The sequence below is a fragment of the Salvelinus fontinalis genome, chromosome 20 (genome assembly GCF_029448725.1).
Source record: "Salvelinus fontinalis isolate EN_2023a chromosome 20, ASM2944872v1, whole genome shotgun sequence".
NCBI classification, from domain to species: domain Eukaryota; kingdom Metazoa; phylum Chordata; class Actinopteri; order Salmoniformes; family Salmonidae; genus Salvelinus; species Salvelinus fontinalis.
The window spans coordinates 16,926,385-16,946,680 of NC_074684.1; the positions used below are offsets into that span (position 1 = coordinate 16,926,385).

General features: G+C 41.8%; 1 protein-coding gene across 7 annotated transcripts in view; it reads left to right on the forward strand.

Moving 5' to 3' along the window:
- Window positions 1-1,800: 1,800 nt before the first annotated feature.
- LOC129817412 (protein cornichon homolog 3-like) overlaps window positions 1,801-20,296 on the forward strand; it is a 49,152-nt gene continuing 30,656 nt past the window's right edge. Inside the window, exons 1-3 of one of the 7 annotated variants that reach the window (XM_055872615.1) lie at window positions 1,802-2,388; window positions 7,729-7,797; window positions 14,357-14,404. In XM_055872615.1, coding sequence (XP_055728590.1) covers window positions 2,311-2,388; window positions 7,729-7,797; window positions 14,357-14,404 — 195 coding nt within the window. In that variant the 5' untranslated portion in view covers window positions 1,802-2,310. Of the gene's footprint in view, window positions 2,389-7,728; window positions 7,798-14,356; window positions 14,405-20,296 lie in introns of all 7 variants that reach the window. The other 6 variants (XM_055872609.1, XM_055872610.1, XM_055872611.1 and 3 more) reach the window with 6 other exon arrangements.

The window sequence follows — 20,296 nt, forward strand, 5'->3', positions numbered from 1 at the left end:
GTGTGGCTAAAAAGAGTAGAACCAGCTCACCCGCATTACACTATGATTTGACTATTCAATGTTTATTTTAAGGGAATAGTTTCACTATATTAAAACAATTCAGTTCACGTAACAGGGATGACCTTAAAATAAGGGAATAAATTGTTGTTTTTGTACCTTAAAATTAATCACTAATCGCATGAAATAAATAATAATCTAAGCTTGGAGAAATATTGGTGTTAAGTGGGTTAAAATCTTGCTTGAAGTCACAGAGGATACACGAGGAACACACATATTTTGGCACTTTAGCAAGTCTTTATTCGTTTTAAAAAATCAGATTGGTTGACTTTTCAGTGGGTCAATCTAATTACATAATTTACAAAACTTAATCTTATTAAACCATAGATAGCTGTGTGTGTGTGGGGGGGGGCATTATTATCTGGCTCTAAACCAATGTATAAGGTCAGACCTATCTGGCTAGAGTCCGGTACCAGAGCTCTAACCCCCCCCCCCCCCCCCCCCCCCCCCTCCCACCACCACCAAGGGCTTAGACTTTTAGGTGTTAAAGGGCACTTCATTTAATTGAATAGGATTTTAATATGTGATATTTGTGCACAATTTCTACTTAAAATATCAAAGGCACTAATTTCATGGAACAACCCAGGTATGAAAATGAGAGATGATGGGAGGGTTACTTGGGCAAAGCATGGAAGGGTCAGGCCTATACCACATTGACAAAGTGTCAGATGTATGACCTGTTATAATAACACATTTTGGTATGAATTTGCTTACAGATCCTTTGTGAAGGATCTATATTGGCATTGTAAAGGTTTTATATAGTATTGGTAGTGCATCAGCAGTTTTCCACTTATTATGTCAGTCACTGACAGTCACTCAATTAGCCCATGTCAGCTAAAAACATATATATTGCAAAGTAAGGTAGTCTAGCCAGCCATCCAATAGTACTGTTGACCAAGTGCCGTTTACAAATGTAGACCTTTTCTTGTACGCTACTATTTAAAAACAGCATAATTTGCTTTTTTGTCATCATTAGTCAGAAACGAGATTTAGTTGTTAGCTGACATGGGCTACAAATGTTAGGTGACATGGGTTAATTGAGTGACTGTCAGTGACTGAAATAACAAGTGGAAAACCGCTGATGCACTACCAAATTTAGAAATTGCACCTTGTGTATTCTAATTTACAAACTCTCAACAGTAAATTGAGTCCCCGACTGAGTTTTCTTTTTTTTTAAACGGCCAGAGCCGCCTCTGATTATGGTGTTGTTATCTGTCACAACAATTTATCAGTGTCATGTTTTTTTGTATGTTCAGACAAGTAGGCTGTACTATGTAACCATAGTCACTAGATGGCGCCAACAGATAATGTACTAAGCATTTGCCTGGCTACTACCTAGTCAAGACCTAAATTTGACTGTCACATAATGGTGCCCTGATGTGCCCTAGTCTAGATACATATGTCAAAGGCTTTGGCAGAGTAAATTGCAATTCGTAATGCTATCCAAATAAATTTCTCGGAGCCACACTCAAAATGTAAATAATCTGTGGCATCTCTTTACTTAGCTGTACTTAGATTTTGAAGCCCTATCTATGTAGCCTAAATGTGGGTTGTGTCTTATTATTTGAGATAATCTGTTGACTCTTCACTTGCTTGAAAACAATAGAGTACAGTAATTTATATTCGCTAAAACTTCAAAATCCTAAAAGCATATGCGTTTGAATGGGAATTGGGAAGATAAATTAGATAAACACTACTGCCTGAACACTGGCCCTTTAAATCCACCTGTTGGGGCGCAAGACTGCGCCTTCTGAATCGTGGAGCTATAGGTTAACTGTGGTTTGAAGACACCGTTTATTACGAGTGCCAGGAGTGTTGCGGAGCTCCTATTTTAATACCGCCACATTGTAGCCAACCAGATTCTCTTTAGTAATTTGCCTGTCCAAAGCATTCTTCCTATCCGGGATGTTTTTGAGCATAATTTGGATCTCTTGATATCCATTTCAAGACATCGCTTGGATTTATATTATTTATATTCTTATTGTGTAATCTCTGCATTGAAATGTCTGTCGTTTTCATCAAGTCTAGGCCACTGGTCTAATTTCCAATTAAGAAATTCCGCCGCAAAACGTTTCGACTTCAAAGTGAGACCGTGGATGCGCGTTTCGTTGGAGACGTTCTGCAACAATTTGTTGCAAACATTCAGAGCAAAGTGATGGATGGAGTCGTTATCACCTCGGTTTGCCATGGCACCTTAATCATTTAGTTTTTTTAATGTGATTCATCTGAGTCCTCTTTTCGTGTTATTCAATTATGTTCACTTTCGCTGCCTTTTGCTATATGCTCTCACTGGTCCTCTGTGCTTCCCTGATCTTCTTTGCGATATGGCATGTAAGTGGGGGATTTATTACTTGTTTTTGTTGTTGTTATGCGTCTTTTAAGATGTGAAAATAAATGTTAATATGATTATGAATGATTTTGGCTATGGACAATATTCCATAATGGTGCGTAATAGCCTAGTGTATTTATACCTGCTCACAACCCCTTTGCCTTTTGCGCAAGATAATTAATACATTATTCGATGTATGCAAAGGTGCTGTTTCAATGCCCAACCTTTCACTTGAATTATAATTTTATTAAGATCCCCATTTGCTGATGCCACCCGCTCTAATGGGTAGGAAAATACAATACATCCCCAAATTGACACGTGCGCACCTGTGTCTCAGACGTTTAGCCTAAAACACCACTAATTTCCACTTAATTGACTAAATGGTCATATCGGTTTTATTTTGTTTTTGCAGATTTTTTAGCTATGGTTTCAACAAAGGGTTTTACAATTCACTTGACTCAGTCATCATGCACCTCTGTAATCGATTAGGAAATCTGTTAGAGACGTTGGACACGCTGAGACGAATTTTCCTCCGCACACAGTTTTATCTGTGTGTTATTGTCTTTGTTCAAACCAGCCGGGAGACTCTGCAACACAGAAATGCCAATAAGAACGCATTACAATATTTGGATAATATAATGATTTACTCTGAAAGCCCTTGCGCCCTCCTGCGGAACTTTATATAAAGGCAGATTTCGGTCCGGTCACACAGTCCTTGGCCCCCATCGACCGGCGTACCTTTGCATAGCGATAGACCTGAGACTGAAGGAGAGCTTCAGGTTTACTTCTGAGCCCGGGCAATTACTGGAGGCATGGCATGTGTCAGGCCCATATGGTGTACAAAGCAGTGGACAGATCTTATCTAGTCTGCCTGCTACTCAGGAATAGAAGAACATACAGCTTATGCTGTATAACATCAACACGGATGCTTTCATTCTGTTTATATTAATGTAATATATTGTAAAGTGGTCATTTCACACACACACACACACACACACACACACACACACACACACACACACACACACACACACACACACACACACACACACACACACACACACACACACACACACACACACACACACACACACACATACACACACAGAGAGAGAGAGAGAGAGAGAGACACACACTCACACACTCTGTTATCCAAAACAACTAACAGCTCATACATACAGTACATTCAATATATCTGGCCCAACTGTGGTCTTGTAAAGCACCATGTTCAAACCAACTGAGACTTATGGGAAACACAATGCTTCTGATGGCAGGGTGGCGATTTCAATTCACAAACACAGGCATAAGCTACAGACAAATCAGAATAGCTTGTTATGCAGGCTACATGGCGTGATGTCACATGCATAGTCAAATAAATGGGTTTTAATTACCAGCCCTTTTTCACATTACAGCATGCCTGTCATCCAGACATCATTCAGGTAATTGTAATACATGATCCCATACACTCTGACAGTGAAATGTACCCATACATCCTACAGTATATATCCATGCCACTGGGCAAAAACTGGTTCCATCAACAACAAACAATCCAAGTCATTTCAACCAAAAATATAAATCTGATGACGTTGAATCAACATAGAAAAGCTCATTGGATTTGCAAAAAGTAATCAGTAATCAACGTATTTTCTTCACCCAGCTTTTAATCTAAATCCAATGACTTGGTGACATTTGATATTGATTTCACATTGAATTCACAGTTAGTTGACAACTCAACCAAATGTAAATCAAAACTATACGTTGAGCTGATGTCTGTGCCCAGTGGGACTTTCTTCATTCTCTTTCATCTAATAGTCATGCCAAATATTGCATCCCTCTACTTGACAGGTTTATTACAGTTCTGCCTGTTTTTCAGTGGACATGTCAGGTGTAGCATGACCTAGGTATCCTCCTCTTTCCTCTCCTGACACGTTTGGAATATCAGGACATGTCTTGTCATTAATCACTGCCTGTTAACAGGCGGTCTCGTCTCTCACAGGGCATGTACTGTACTGCACTAAGGCTGACTGATGAGAACCTTATCAGACACTACGTTGACTGACGGATATGATTGGTTGAGCTTCCATGTCCAAGAAATCATCATTTCAGTCTCAGTGATGATGCTTCTTTACATGTCCAGACCGCACAGCACTCCCCATTCTGGGCTTCGGGGGACTCTGAGATGTTGTATCTATAGCAGTGAAATGTATTTTTATGGTAGTGACAAAGACAAGCTGACGTTCAGTCGTCAAGTTCAATGACTAAGCTGAAACCCTCGACTCTATCTAGCTTAACACATGTTCAAGGTTGATCAATAACAAGATAATCTTATTCGATACGCTTAAAAGTCACTCAGTCTATGGAAGGAAAATCACACCTCACTGGTTAGCTATCTAGCTTCTGTCCAGATTGAATGATCAGTAATCAATCGTGTAATCCCAGTTACACCATCACTCCTGGGACTGCTTGTAACAGATTAGGGGGAATTTTAATTAACATACCCAATGAACTGTGTTCTCTTGTACTCCGCTCAGCTCCACACTCACCGACAGAAAATGGTTGAGTGATTTCCCTCCATGTAGCAAAGCCCCTAATGTATTATGAGTGTCATTATCACCATGTGAACGGCTCCTCTGCATCCAGTGACTTATGGGAAAACCCACGTGCCCATATGATGTGTAGAGAGAGTCCATTGGCTAAGAGGGCATATGTTAAGTTAACATCATTCACTTTCATTGTGGCCATACAGTATATTGTTGTTTTCGTTTTTCTGATGCTTTTAGTGGATGCCGGTTAGATTACCGTATTCGTAGTAGGAAACTAGGAAGGAGTCATTTGTATACATGGTTTCTGTCCTGCTGCTTTAATATGTGCCTCATGCTGGTTCCTTAGGCAAGTACAGGACATTCACAGGTCTAATGATCCTTCACACCGACTCCCATGCTCCTCCACTCAATGCTACTGTCCTCAGAGCATGCTATTATTTGGAAAAGACATCTTGCTTCAAATTTCAATCTATGTGCAGTACAAGAAGTACAAGAACATTTCTCTTTGTCTTTGAGGCTGTGAGTAACCTAAGTGGCTCTATAAGAGTCAGCTTGGGTTTAGTTCAGTAGTGCTGCGCTTATGAAGGCAGCCCAATTCTGATTTTTTTTCACAAACTAGTCTTGACTAATCAGGTGAGCTCTGAAAAAGATCTGATGTGATTGGTCAAAAGAGCAATTAGTGGAAAAAAAAATCAGATTTGGGGCTGCCTGTGTAAACAAAGCCTTTGTGTTTGGTTTTGCACGTAGTCCCACACATTCATTAATTCCTCATAGGTTGTTCATCCATCAATGTGACATCAATTACATTAACTTACATTGTTTCTCACTGTATGTTATATTGCCTTGTGTAAATGAAATTGTATTTTCCTGGCAAGAGGAGATAGGGATTTTATTATTCTAAGCCAGGGGGAAAAAACGAAACTGTTACTTGCCATGCTGGTCTTTGGAGATCTACTGTAGGCCTATACAGATGTGAGCATGTTTTTAAGGCCAGTCAACCACGAAGAAGCAGAAACGTCCAGTCCCAGATATGGAACCAATGCCATTAAAAAAAAAGTCTTGATAGAAAGCTTCACGAAATGTAATAAAATAAATAAAACACATAGTATAAAGTCCATTCCCTTCATGTAGCTCTGCTGCCTGCAGGCACGTCAAAAAGAGCAGCAATCCCCAAATGGGCAGTCTCCACTCACAGAGGAACCGTTTGTGAAGCTTCCAAGCGGTTGCACTAGGCACATCAGACATTTTCTTGGTATTCAGTTTAGTGAGTTGATTTGGGGCGTCATCCTGCAATGACTGTGACTGTGAGCAGACCAGACCTGTCAGTCCATGATTGCCTTTCCAGTCATAGAGAAGTACTGCACACAATGATGACAAAATTAACCCATTTCAGGCATTTTAAAATCCTCCTGAATAATTAACCATAGCTGGTCAATTATTAACATCAAACTTGTAGTCTCTTTCATCAGAATTGATGTTCTCCGCATCACGGTTGTACTGTTATTTTTTATGTAATTATTTCTATATGAATGCCTAAAGTAGAATGGCAGTGACGTAAGGTAGGGAATGTGTTCAAAGAGAGTCAGGGTCTTTCACAAACAAAGATAACAGTTGAGTTGCCAGTCGACCATGGAGTCTGTGGACCAAGGGCGGCCAGCCATGCTCATGCATGGATGTACACAACTGTTCAAAAGTTTGGGGTCACTTAGATATTTCCTTGTTTTTTGAAAGAAAAGCACATTTTTTGTCCATTCAAAATAACATCAAATTGATCAGAAATATAGTGTAGACATTGTTAATGTTGTAATTGACTATTGTAGCTGGAAACGGCAGATTGTTAATGGAATATCTACATAGGCGTACAGAGGCCCATTATCAGCAACCATCACTCCTGTGTTCCAATGGCACGTTGTGTTAGCTAATCCAAGTTTATCATTTTAAAAGGCTAATTTATCATGAGAAAACCCTTTTGCAATTATGTTAGCACAGCTGAAAACTGTTGTGCTAATTAAAAAAGCAATAAAAATGGCCTTCGTTAGACTAGTTGAGTATCTGGAGCATCAATATTTGTGTGCATACAATACTGTGTGCATACAAGATGTCACCTCATATGATGATGATGATAGGCATGAATATATAGCGTGTATTTGCTGAACATTCCATCTCCTCATCACACCCCACTGCCCCAGGTGTTTACAAACAGTCCATCCATGTTGTTTGCCATCGGCCCGTGAAGAATTAAGGGAGCATCAACACACAGTAGAGCCCGCCAGAATCACACCACAGGGAAATATGGCTGGCTGTGTGTGTGTGTGTGTGTGTGTGTGTGTGTGTGTGTGTGTGTGTGTGTGTGTGTGTGTGTGTGTGTGTGTGTGTGTGTGTGTGTGTGTGTGTGTGTGTGTGTGTGTGTGTGTTTGTAACACGGAAAATATTAATAAAATACACACACATGACCCTAAGGACTTACATACATGCAAACACATCCACTCTCTGCCTCTGCTGTGCCGCTGTATGGCCACAGGGAATAGACATGCAATGTCAGCTGTCTCTGTAAGACGATACCCCCCTATGCAATTACTAGCACTGCTTTCTAATGCAGCTCTGTCTGTCTGATTGATCCTGTTTGTCATGCAGTGTTGTAATCGCTGTGCTAGCTCCCAGACAGCCTATAGAACCACTGACACAGCTACAGCCACTGACACAGCCACTGTGAGTGATTAACACTGATGCAGGCAGAGAACTAAAACACATTGTTCTTTTTCCTCACTTTGTCACTCTCTCTCTCTCACTCTTTCTCAGATAACAGCCTTTGATGAACTGCAGGCAGACTTTAAGGTCCCCATCGATCAGGGCAATCCACTCCATGCGGTACGTTTCTTTCTCTGCTGTGCTAGTACACTTACATGTTACTCATGTACTACTGTCAAACATGTTCTCTCACTCCAGTAGTGAGTTTATTTTGGCAAATGTGTCTGGAATATGTGAGCGTGTGGAAAGTGTGGTGCCTAGGATGTTCTCTTGGTGTATTAGTGTATGATGTGTCATGAGTGTGAGTGTGGTATCTGGAGTATGCATGTGAAACCAGCGTGTTTAGAGCATGTGAGTGCGTGTGCTGATTGTTTTGGGCAAATATGTGGTGCTTGTGTTAGTGTATGCGTGCGTGTGAGTCTGCGTGCCTGATGCTTGCGTGTCTGTCTTTGTGGGTGTGTATCTGTGTGTGTGCGGGGGGAGGGGGCGGGGGGGGCTTGGAAGAGGTGTGTAATCAGCACCAGGGGCCGCGGCCAGGTGTGGTGCCACCCTGCTGCTCCAGAAGATCATCTCCCTCAGTCATCTGCAGCTCTGCATTAATACTACAGCAACCAGATGGCTGCATGCTGTTGAATTCCTCCTCCTCTGGACTGGGACTGAGTGGCTGACAGGCACCTCACATCACAGGTTTAAAGGCCACAACCCCCTGGCTGTGTCTGAAATATCGTGCACTACTTTTGACCTGGGCCCACATACCATGTAGTGCCATTTCAGGTGCACGCTCTGTATAAATTATATCCCCTTCATCAGAGAAGAGATGGGACACTGAGGTTGATAAAGGACAGGTTCCGCTCCATGAATCCCCTCTGGGGTTTCTGGGTTATTATTCCCTCTGGTTCCTTAATAGAAGAGAATGACTTGAGCAGTTTAGGTACGATGTCCCTGGGACAACACAGTTTAGAGGTGACTTTGACTGTACTGCCGCAGCACTTGAATGTTGACAGCTGTGTGTCCTTTGGGATAACTAGAGAGAAAAGATGGATGGAGAGACAGCATATTCGAGGAACAGGATTGCTGAGCAGTTACAAACGCAAATGTGTGAATTACTTTTTTCAAAGTCATTGTTGCTTTGAAAATGATCTCAAAGTACAGCGACACTTATTTTTGTAGCATTTGCTTTGCATGTAATTATGAACAGCACCTGGATACTAAACTTGATGCTAATACTTGTGATCTCAGAGAGAGAGAGAGAGAAAGAAAGAGCCTGAGTGTTGTGTTGTTATCACTGTGCAGATGTTTTTTCAAAGCCATTTTAGCTGTCACACTAGCTGTTCGGTCAAAACAGATTCCCAAATGAAAATTTGTCAGGCTATGCAGAAGTTGCCTCCCACCGAGGCACACGTTGCTAGGCAACCCCTTGGACTTGCCCAGGCAGGCTCTGGCTCAAGCCAGTTTAAAGGACTTGCTAGCAAACATTTGTGCTATGGAACTAAATAAGTACTGCACTCTGACCACAAAACGTATTTGCTAGGTTAGTTCATCGTGTTTTTATTCAAGCAATGAAAGTGAACTTCAAAATGTGGTGTAGTTTTATTGGGATTTGCAGCTGTTGTTGGTAAGAAGTGAAACTGCTAGCTTCTGATATGACTTACACAACCTTTAAATACTTTTAAATAAAAATGTATTTACTCAAATCCATTGCACTACTTCATAGTCTCTCACTCCCCATGGCCTCCATGCTCTTTCCTTCCACTGTGACATGGATACCACCTTCCCTTTTTCTCTCCCTCCATCTATCTTCTTCCACACCATTTCACCCTCCCTCTCCTCCCTCTCTCCACCTCGACCACCTCATGAGTCCCGATTGGAGATTGATGGCTTGGGCACCACCCTGCTCCCCTGCCACCCTTGCCACCTCTGCCACCAGCGGTGTCATTCCCATAGGGAGCACAGGGGCATGTGCCCCCTCAGATTTGTTTTTAAAGATAATTGTTTCTCTTTAAAACTACTAGCCATCTAGCAATTTTATGAAGTTGGCTTTAGCTAGCCCAGATACTGTAGGTTCCCAACCTCATAACTAACCACCAAGAAGCCATTTCAGGCTATCAATCAAGTTAGAGTAGCTATCATAGCTGGCATGCCTGCTGCCAAGGTTGGTAGAGTTTTGAAAAGCAAGCAATAACTAAATGTACTGAATAAGATTCCCATTCCTCCCAATCTTTTACCCAGATTTTAGCAGAGATGCAGAGAAGAATATATATTTAATAAAGAACAACCAGTCAGGAGGATACAGACAGCTCAATAGATATGCTTAGATATTTTTTTTATACATAGAATTAAGCATAATGATTATGGCTCTAGATTGCAGGAACAAGCTGTTTCAGGTGTTTGAAAAATGCACAATTCTTCACCACCAGCCATCCTCACATACTTGTGCCCCCTCAGATTTTTGGGGTGCATGACGCCCCTGTCTGCTACATCAGCCTCACACCCAGGCAGCAGGCTAATTAGCGACTGACTGTCATCTGCTCCTCCCCCAGGGGGCTTTCTGGGAGTCAGGGCTCACCCTAGACCTAGAGCAACCATAGTAGGGATCCACAGACACACAAACACACACACAGAGTCATACACACACACACACACACATATAGAATCAAACCTCACACACAAACATACACACACAGCTGTGAGTCTCTGGTTCTGGGGCTCCAGGCACATATATAAAGACAGAGCCTATTATCACAGGGAGGAGTGCCAACACAGAGAACAGTGGGCTGAAAAAAAGTTGGTTTATTCCTAGAGAGTTTGTGTTCGAGAAGGGGGTGGACGTGTGTGTGTCTGTGTGTGTGTGCGAGCCCTTGTGTGTAGTGTATAAGTCCTCTGGGTCTATGGGGACGTACACTCAAGCCCAGATGTATTTCAGCACTGCCAATTGTTGTTTACTTTGAGGAGGCCAGTGCCTATCTGCCTATCTCTTCTGAGACACTCAGATGACACACCAGTGCAGAGCCTGATGAGAATACGTTATGCTTTAATACTTTATTCCCCACAGCGCTCTGGGCCCTTCTTGTGATGGGGCCCTGCTTTGTGATGCTGATGGCATCTGTTGCTTCTCCGACTCTGAACTACTGTTCTATCAGCCAGGGATTAGCCTGAAGCAAATAATATCATCTAAGTCTTGCATTAAAGATCAGACTGATAAAACAGTGAATAAATGAATGCAAGGAAAGGGAAGCAGTTACCATAGTTGCATTATCATGCAGAGAGAGGAGTATTACTTGTGTTATGATTTTATTTCCCTAGACTGATCATGGAATTGCGTACTACCCATGTGCTCATATAGGTTACATTTTAATTAGATCTCTAGTAAATTAGTACTATTGGTTATATGTCAGTGTGACTCCAAAGGGTGAATGGTGGATTGGCATAATACTGGGTCCTGTCTAAAAACGTTGTTGTTGTTACAAGAAAATGTTGAAAGCTTTACAGTAGGCCCATGTAATCGGCCAGATATCAAACCTGGGATGACGGCTCACTGGGTAAACTCTAGGTATTAGCTCTGGGAGCCGACACAAGTCCTGAGATCTCATGCAAGGTAAGTCATAATATAAAGCCAGCTTGGAGAACCACCTGCACTATACTGACAGTATATCAGCCTCCACTACTGGATCGTCACATTTCTCCTCTCGTTAGGAATATTACTGACGTCAAACGGGAGAACCAAGGACACGGGTAGTTCCTAATGTTGTAAGATTCTGTTTAGTGCTTACAGAACAACTGGTTCTGAGAGATTAGGATCCGGACTTGCAATTGTAACAGTAAGCAGCTGTAACAAATGGATGACTGCAGTGTAGCCGTTATTATGAGTACATGTTCCAAATCAAATCACATGTTATTTGTCACATGCATCGAATTCAACAGGCGTAAACTTTACCATAAAATGCTTACTTATAGGCCCTTTCCAAACGATGCAGTTAAAAAGTAAGAAAAATATGCAATAAAAAGAAGGAAATAGTAACACATTAAAATAACAATAACGAGACTATATACAAGGAGTACCGGAACCGAATCAATGTGCAGAGGTATGAGGTAGTCGAGGTAATTATGTACATGTAGGTAGGGGTAACTGTAACTAGGCAATCGGGACAGATAATAAACAGAGTATTCAACAGCGTACGTGACGAGTGTGAAAGTGTGTCTGTGTGTGTGTGTGTGTGTGTGTGTGTGTTTGGGGGTTTGGCGTCTATGCATGTATGTGTGTGATTTGTGTGCGTGTGAGCGTATTTGTGTGCGTGTGAGCGTAGGTAGTCTATGTGTGTATTGGAATGTCAGTGTCCAGTGCCTTCAGAAAGTATTCACTCCCCTTGACTTTCCCTCATTTTGTTGTGTTAAAGCCATAATTTAAAATGTATTATATTGAGATATTATATTGACATTGAATGTTCCTGAATGGCCTAGTTACAGTTTTGACTTAAATCGGCTTGGAAATCTATGGCAAGACATGAAAATGTCTGTTTAGCAATGATCAGCAACCAACTTGACAGAGCTTGAAGAATTGTTTGTCTATTCATGTTTTGTATTGTGTCATGTTTTGTGTGGACCTCCAGGAAGAGTAGCTGCAGCTTTGGCTGTAGCTAATGGGGATCCTAATAAAATATTAAATGCTCATCTCCAGAAAGTGAACCAGTAATTAGCCCATATTCATTCACTCCTTCGACAGAGCACTGTGTGTGCTGTGTACTCTAGACAGTGAAGGTACACACTCCAGAGAACGATTTCCCACCTGTCAAACACTCCTCTTCTTCTCTCAACAGTTCCTTGACCTCTCTGGGTCTCCTCTCTATTCTCACCCTGAGCCTCAGTTTATTTTTGTGTGTCTTATTTACAGTACCCCAGCACACTTGCTTGTCAAGCAAATTCTGGCTGAGTAACATTTCAAAGCGAGCCCTGTCTAATTGCTTGCTAATGAGAAGTGTTGATACGTCGGCAGTTATCTGGCGTCTCCATGGCTACCACTGGAATATATTAGCATGGCCTCGTTCATACTCCTCAAGATGGGAGAGGAGAGGAAAACATGTGTAGAGGCAAATTCAGGTTCGCCCAAATGAGGTGCTGCAGTCCCAAAATAGGGCTAATTTACGGTAACTTCTCATAGATGTTGTGGATTCTTATGCTGAACTACTGCAGTGGGTCGTGAGAGGACATGGGGAGGAGGAAGCAATGCAAAATGTGCTTGGAGAACATCAAAGTATTCTACAGACTTCACGTATGTATATGAGACTACCCGCAGCTCAATTTGACGACTCCTCAACCCCAACCTCTTTCCTACCTCTACTCTTAATATAATAGCACATTTCTCTCAGTGGAAGGGGACTTCCTTAAAGTGAAACTTTAAAGTGCATTTAAAACATCTCAATACACTTGGCACTTTTAAAATAGAAAAACGGTACAGTAAAAGGAGGCAATTGAAGACATTTTCCACCGTCTTTACCCAGAACAAATCCAAGAGGACTGACGTGTAGATTGTGTCGTATCAGATTTTGAGATGAGAGATAAAAAAACGGCTGATGCTCAAATGGAGATTAGCCACCAGGCTGCACATTTTCCCCACAGAGCCTGTAGAACCATTACAATGGTCTTAGTTCCAACGTACGCTAGACTGGCTTTCTACAGTAGTGTTACCTCAGATTACATTATTTAGAGGCGTACAGGCGACTCCATTATGAATTATACATCCCATCAGAGGAAGTTCTTCTGTAGTGTTTTTTTTCTCCAAAATACTAATCAAATATGTATGTTTAGTCTTGATTAATGCAGCTTTTGGGAAATAACATTCAACCCCCCCCCCCCCCCCCCTGTTTCAGGGGCCTTTTCACCAGCACTCTGCAGAGGAAGATAAGCCTGTTTGGGTGTCATTCATATATCATTTATCCTCAAGATAGCACATCATCCCAAGTATGACAATTTTGCACATCAACCAAGTCAATTTGGTCTGATAGAGACACATGTACAGACTGGGACTCTCAGGGTGAGGTATCCATCCACAACAGGCATAGAAACAAGCACTGCCCAAAATAGGGAAAGTTTCTATGTAATCGCCATATGCCATGCTGCTCACATGCGCCATTCAAGAAATGGTGTCGCCTGGCATTGGTTTTTCTAAATATGGCCCTTGATGTCCTCGCCAGTTTCTGGTTGCACTGTAGTTCTGCAGAAAGAGGAGCGCTGGGCCAAGAAGTGGGGGGTAGACAAGTGCTTTAGGCAGTGCTGGGTTGACTCCACAAAGCCCCAGCACCACACACAGACAAACACAGGCAGAGGAAGATGCAGAGTCTGCTTATAGCTCAGCAGAGGTGGGAAGGAAGGAACCAGCATCATCCATGTCTCACTGTGGGCCTACACAGTGCAAATCAAGCTTCACAGGCCAGCGGCATCATGCTACCCAAAACACTCCTGTATACCTAACACACTCCTGAAGCATTCTTGATTCTCCCCAGCTTGTAACAAGTATGCTACAGGCCTTAGTGACTAGACAGTTGGACTTACTACACTATCTAGTCACTAAGGTCTGTAAAATACCCCTATTTTTGGACTGGTGAACCTCATCAGAACAACTGTTGTGTTTCTATATGTATATTTAATGCAGGTGATGTAACTGTTTCCTGTTTGGCTCCAACAGAGAGAGCGACTCCGGAACATTGAGAGGATTTGCTGCCTGCTGAGAAAGGTAAATAGCCACGGAACACTGTCCTATTTAAAACATTTCCTTTATTACTTCATGTGCGTATGTCATTTAGCCTACATTTTAAAGCCTGCAAATGATCACGGTCTTCTACATCTAGACTGGTGGCCCGCTAGTTTGTGAGAGTTAAAATAGTAGAATACACAAGGTGCAATTTCTAAATTTGGATGTGTATCAGCAGTTTTTCTCTTGTTACGTCAGTCTCTGACAGTCACTCAATTAGCCCATGTCAGGTAACATTAGTCTAGCTAGCTATTTAAACCTGTAGTTATCATGGCTGAATTACCGACCAGGGGGCCCCCCATTGATTTTGTTAGTCACTCTAACTCAGATATCATATACAAAACATATTCTATCCGCCCCATGGCAAAATTAGTAGAATGAATTACATTTGTTATACATTGCAAAAAAAAATCTCTGCCCATGCCAAAATTTGTAAAATTGCCGCAAATAAGCTTTAAAACTGCAATATTTGATGCCAGGGCAGCAGCTACTCTTAAAGGGGTGCAAACAGGAAACGAAACACAACAAATATAATACACAATATACATATACAATGCATAATAAAATGCAAAATACAATACATAATACAATGCATAATACAATACATAATACAATGCAAAATACAATACATAATACAATATATAAAACAATGAAATATACAATACACAATGCAATGCATAATACAATGCAAAATAAAATACATAATACAATACATAATATATAAAAATGTCTGTGTCTCTTCACAGTCCCCGTCGTGCTCTTTTATCCTAAAAAAATCTATAGCTGGTTTTATTGCTAGCTTGAGTTACCTGGGGTGGCACGGAGTTCCATGTAGTCATGGCTCTATTTACTACTGTGAATTTCCCAGCCTCTGTTCTGGAACTGGGGACTGCGAAGAGACCTCTGGTTGCATGTCTTGTGTGGTACCGATGAGTGTCCGAACTGTGTGCCAACTGCTTGAACAGACAGTTTGGTACATTCAACACCTCACACAAAGACCAATAGTGATGCAGTCAATCTCACCTCAACTTTGAGCCAGGAGAGATTGACATGAATGCCATTGACATTCGCCCTCCATGTATATCTAGTTGCAATATGTGCTGCCCTGTTTTGGACCAACTGCAACTATGCCTATGTCCTTATTTGCACATGACCACACAACTGGGCAGTGGTCCAGGTGCAACAAAACTAGGGCCTCTAGGACCTGTCTAGTTGATTGAAATGTCAAGAAAGCAGAACAGCGCCTTATCTTGGACTGACCTCTTCCCATGTTAGCAACCATTAAGTCTATATGTTTTGACCATCACAGCTCGCTATCTAGGGTTACACCTAGCAGTTCAGTCTCCTCAACTTGCTTAAACGCCACATTATTCAATAATAGATCTGAGGTTTAGGGTTGAGCGAATGATATGTCCCAAAAACGATGCTTTTAGTTTTTGCAATATTTAGCACCAGCCTATTGCTAGTTACCCGTTCTAAAATTGACTGGAGCTCTATGTTAAGGGTGCCAGTTATTTATTTTACTGTCATAGCCGACGCGTATACTGTTGACTCGTCAGCATACATAGACACACAGGCTTTATTCAAGGTCAGTGGAAGGTCATTGTTAAAAACAGAAAACAATAATGGCCCAAGCCAACTGCCCTGATTTTGGAATGAGATGTTCGACAAGCAGGTGTCAACATACTTTTGGATGAAGTAGGCAACAATTAGTTGGCTCGTTGCGCCGAGTGCTGTGTAGTCCGGGTGTAGTGCTGCACTTCTCACATTGGTGCTCATTCAGTAAAGTTAGATCAAAGCTGAATCAATGTCTTGGAAGATCACATAATGATTCATTAGTATTCTACATAACATAACCAAGTATAATAGCATAGTATAAGGTTGCTGTTACATCAAAAACACCAGCTCATTTCATGAGATTTTAGGATGGTTAGCTGAATAGTCCCAAAAAAATCTCACACCACCAAAACTCAAAACAGTGCATCACTAGGTTGAATGTGCTCCGATTGAATCAAAACGCTGTAGTTTAACACCAACTGCTCTAATTTGCATGGCCTATTTTCAAATGGTGTGTCGGCAATATGTGTCGGCATAGGCAGATGTTGCAATTGGAAGATGCATTTTATGCATATTCTATCATGATATTCAATAGTGTACATCTGTCGGTACATACTTTGAGAAATGATGACGTAATTTACATTTTGATTGCTCTCCAGCACTTAAAAAATGTGCACTGCACCATGAGCGAGAGGTGTGTGTGTGTGTGTGTGTGTGTGTGTGTGTGTGTGTGTGTGTGTGTGTGTGTGTGTGTGTGTGTGTGTGTGTGTGTGTGTGTGTGTGTGTGTGTGTGTGTGTGTGTGTGTGTGTACACTGTCCCGCGAATGTCCAGCAAAATGTCCAGCAAAATCCTCCTGTTGTCCAGGAGGATTTTAAATGTGGTCACCCCAGTTCTATTAGAAAGGTAACTTTCAATCCATGATAAGAAAGAGGATGTAAATCCATAACAACACATTTTTTCAGCTATAGGTTATAATCAATGATATCAAAAGCTGCACCGAAGTCTAACAAAACAGCTCCCACAATCTTCTTATTATCAATTTCTTTCAGCCAATCATCAGTCATTTGTGTCAGTGCTGAGCGTGTTGTGTGTTCTTCCCTATAAGTATGTTGAAAGTCCATTGCCAATTTGTTTTCTGTAAAATAACATTATATTTGGTCAAAAACTGTTTTTTACGAAAGTTTGCTAAGCGCAGGTAACAGGCTGATTGGTCGCCTGTTTATACCATTAAAGGGTGCTTTGCTATTCTTGGGCAGCGGAATGACCTTTGTCTCCCTCCTGGCCTGAGGGAAAACACCGTCTTCTAGGATTAAATTGAAGCCATGGCAAACAGGAGTCGCAATGTATTCTGCTTCCAACCTCAGCAATTTACCACCCAGACTGTCGGTACCAGGTGGCTTGTCCTTATTTTAAAAAATCATCTCTTTCACACCATTTTTGCGGAACTCAAAACTACAGCGTTTGTCTTTCATTATTTGGTTCGATATGCATGAATATGAAGGCTCAGCATTTGTTGTTTGCATGTAATGCTTAAGTTTGCTAGTCTTATCAACAAAAAAGTGATTAAAGTGGTTGGCAATATCAAAGGGTTTTGTTATGAACAAGCCATCTGCCTCAATGAAAGAGGGAGCTGAGTTCGCTTTTTTGCCTAGAATTTATTTTAAGGTACTCCAGAGCTTTTTATTATCATTCATTATATAATTTATCTTTGTTCCATAGTATAGTTTCTTCTTCTTTTTCTTTAGTTTAGTTATGTGATTTTGTTTGCCAATCTGCTGTGTTGTCAGACTTATTTGCGATTCCCTTTGCCTCATCCTTCTCAGTCATACAGTTTTTCAATTCATCATCTATCCATGGGGATTTGGCAGTTCTAACAGTCAGTTTCTTGATGGGCGCATGCCTATCAGTAGCCGGAAGAAGCGATTTCATAAATGCTGCAAGTGCTGCTGTTCCTCATTTCATACATCAGACCAACAAATATTTTTCACATCTTTGCCATTGGAATCATTGCAAAACCTCTTGTATATTGTATATTCGCTTATACACAATTTAGTTTTTTCTAGATATGGCTATTATATTATGATCACTACATCCAATGTAGTGGGGGGGAGGGGGCTCTGACTGCAAAATTTCACTTAGGGCTAGGGCTCTGACTGCATATGTGGGTATAGATGTGTGTACGCAGACCCACGAGCCACTGCGGCCCCTCATGATATTTATATGTTATATAAATATGATATATATTTATCCCAGCCCCTATCCCCGCAGGAGGTCTTTCGCCTTTTGGTAGGCCGTCATTGTAAATAAGAATTTGTTCTTAAATGACTTGCCTAGTTATTTAAAGGTTAAATAAATAAATAAATAAAATTTTGTGGCCCCCACCCCCATCAAAGTTGCCCATCCCTGATCAAGACTTTGCACAGGGGTGAGTACAGTACTTCAGTCACTGTATCTCAAAACATTAAAGGGATTGTGCAAGATTTATCGATTTACCAAGGATCAGATGAACTCATGGATACCATTTTCATGTCTTTGCATCCAGTATGAAGGAAGTTTGAGTTGGTTTCGAATGCTAGCTGTTCCGGTAGACTTCCAGTCATTGCACTAACGCTAGTTAGCATTGGCTCGCAAAACTCCCTCATACTTCCTTCATACTGGGGCTGCTGGAATGGAGGCCGTTTTTGTTCTTTATCTCTGTTGTCAACACTGCCTTAGGCTCATCTGTCACTCCTGGGGACTGTTGCAGTACTGACCCAGTGATTGGGTGTTGAGTGTTGAGCTGCACCATCAACACCACATCAGAAGTTAATTTCCTACCCTGCCTGAGTCATAAAGCTTATTCATTAGATTTCATCGTTCCTAGAGGATCTTCAGCACTACATGAACTGTGTGTATGTTACTGTAGAAATGGTTATTGTTTGTTCCTCATCTGTTACAAATGCATTCTCTCAGCATTTGCGGATATGAGTCACCCCACACAATATTACATAGAAAATGATCTTGGATAGATTGTGGGGTTTGTCTTATGGCAGCAGGTGCTGTACTTTGCAAGCCAGTCACAGAGGAGGACTAGCTGGTGGTTTTATTTCTCCCGCCCCGTTCGGTTTGTGAGTGTAAAACAGCGGTGTTGTCACAGCAACAGAACCAACCATAGAGTGCTGCTCATCTATCTTTCTTTATTTTTTTGTCTCATTCTCCCTCCCCATTCCCCACACACCTCTGTGAGTACAGAAGCAGAAGCACAGAGGTGGTTAGGCCAGCGTGTTCATTTGCAAGGTGGTGGAGCCTGCAACCCTGCTCGATTCCTGCTCCTGAAATACATAGGAGTTCCATTTTCTCCCTCCCCTATCATTTGAAGGGAGATGAAATGGAGGTACTGTAGATGAGAGAAAGATAGAGAGGGGGAAAGATAGGAAGAGATGGAGAGAGATAGAGATGAGGGAGGGCTGCTGCTGCGCTCTGGTGATTCCGAGCCAATCAGAGCATTTCTGTATACTGTTGAGTCATGGAGGATTCCACTCCCCCCCCATGGTGCCTGGCTGGACCCACGCCATACCACCATGTCTGGATTTACAGACAACCTCCAGTCATTCAGGCTGCACTACCACACACTGAACAGACAGCCTCCAGTCCCAACTCTCCAGGCTGTACTACCACGCATCGGTTTTAGCTCAGCAAACTAGACTTCTCACAACACTTCAACATGTTGTTTGGCAATGGATGGGGAGTGTCATCCTGACCTACTGTATTACACTCAGGCACAGTTCAGCTCATGGAGAGTTAACAGAACACCTTGAATGCTGTTTCTCAATGTAAGGGGTTATGAAGCGATAAGGAGCATACACCTTCTGACCTTCTGTCCTACTGTATTACCACCAGGCACAGTTTAGCTCACCAAGCTATACACTGAGTGTACAAAACATTAGGAACACCTGCTCTTTCCATGACATAGACTGACCAGGTGAATCCAGGTGCAAGCTATGATTCTTTATTGATGTCACCTGTTAAAGTGAATCACTGTAGATGAGGGGGAGGAGACAGGTTAAAGAAGGATTTTTAAGCATTGAGACAATTGAGACATGGCTTGAGACATGTGTGCCATTCAGAGGGTGAATAGGCAAGACAAAATATTTGTGCCTTTGAACAGGGTAGGTAGGTGCCAGGAACACCGGTTTGTGTCAAGAACTGCAACGCAGTGTTTTTCACGCACAACAGTTTCCTGTGGTATCAAAAATGGTCCACCATTGACATCCAGCAAACTTGACACAACTGTGGGAAGCATTGGAGTCAACATGGGCCAGCTTCCCTGTGGAACG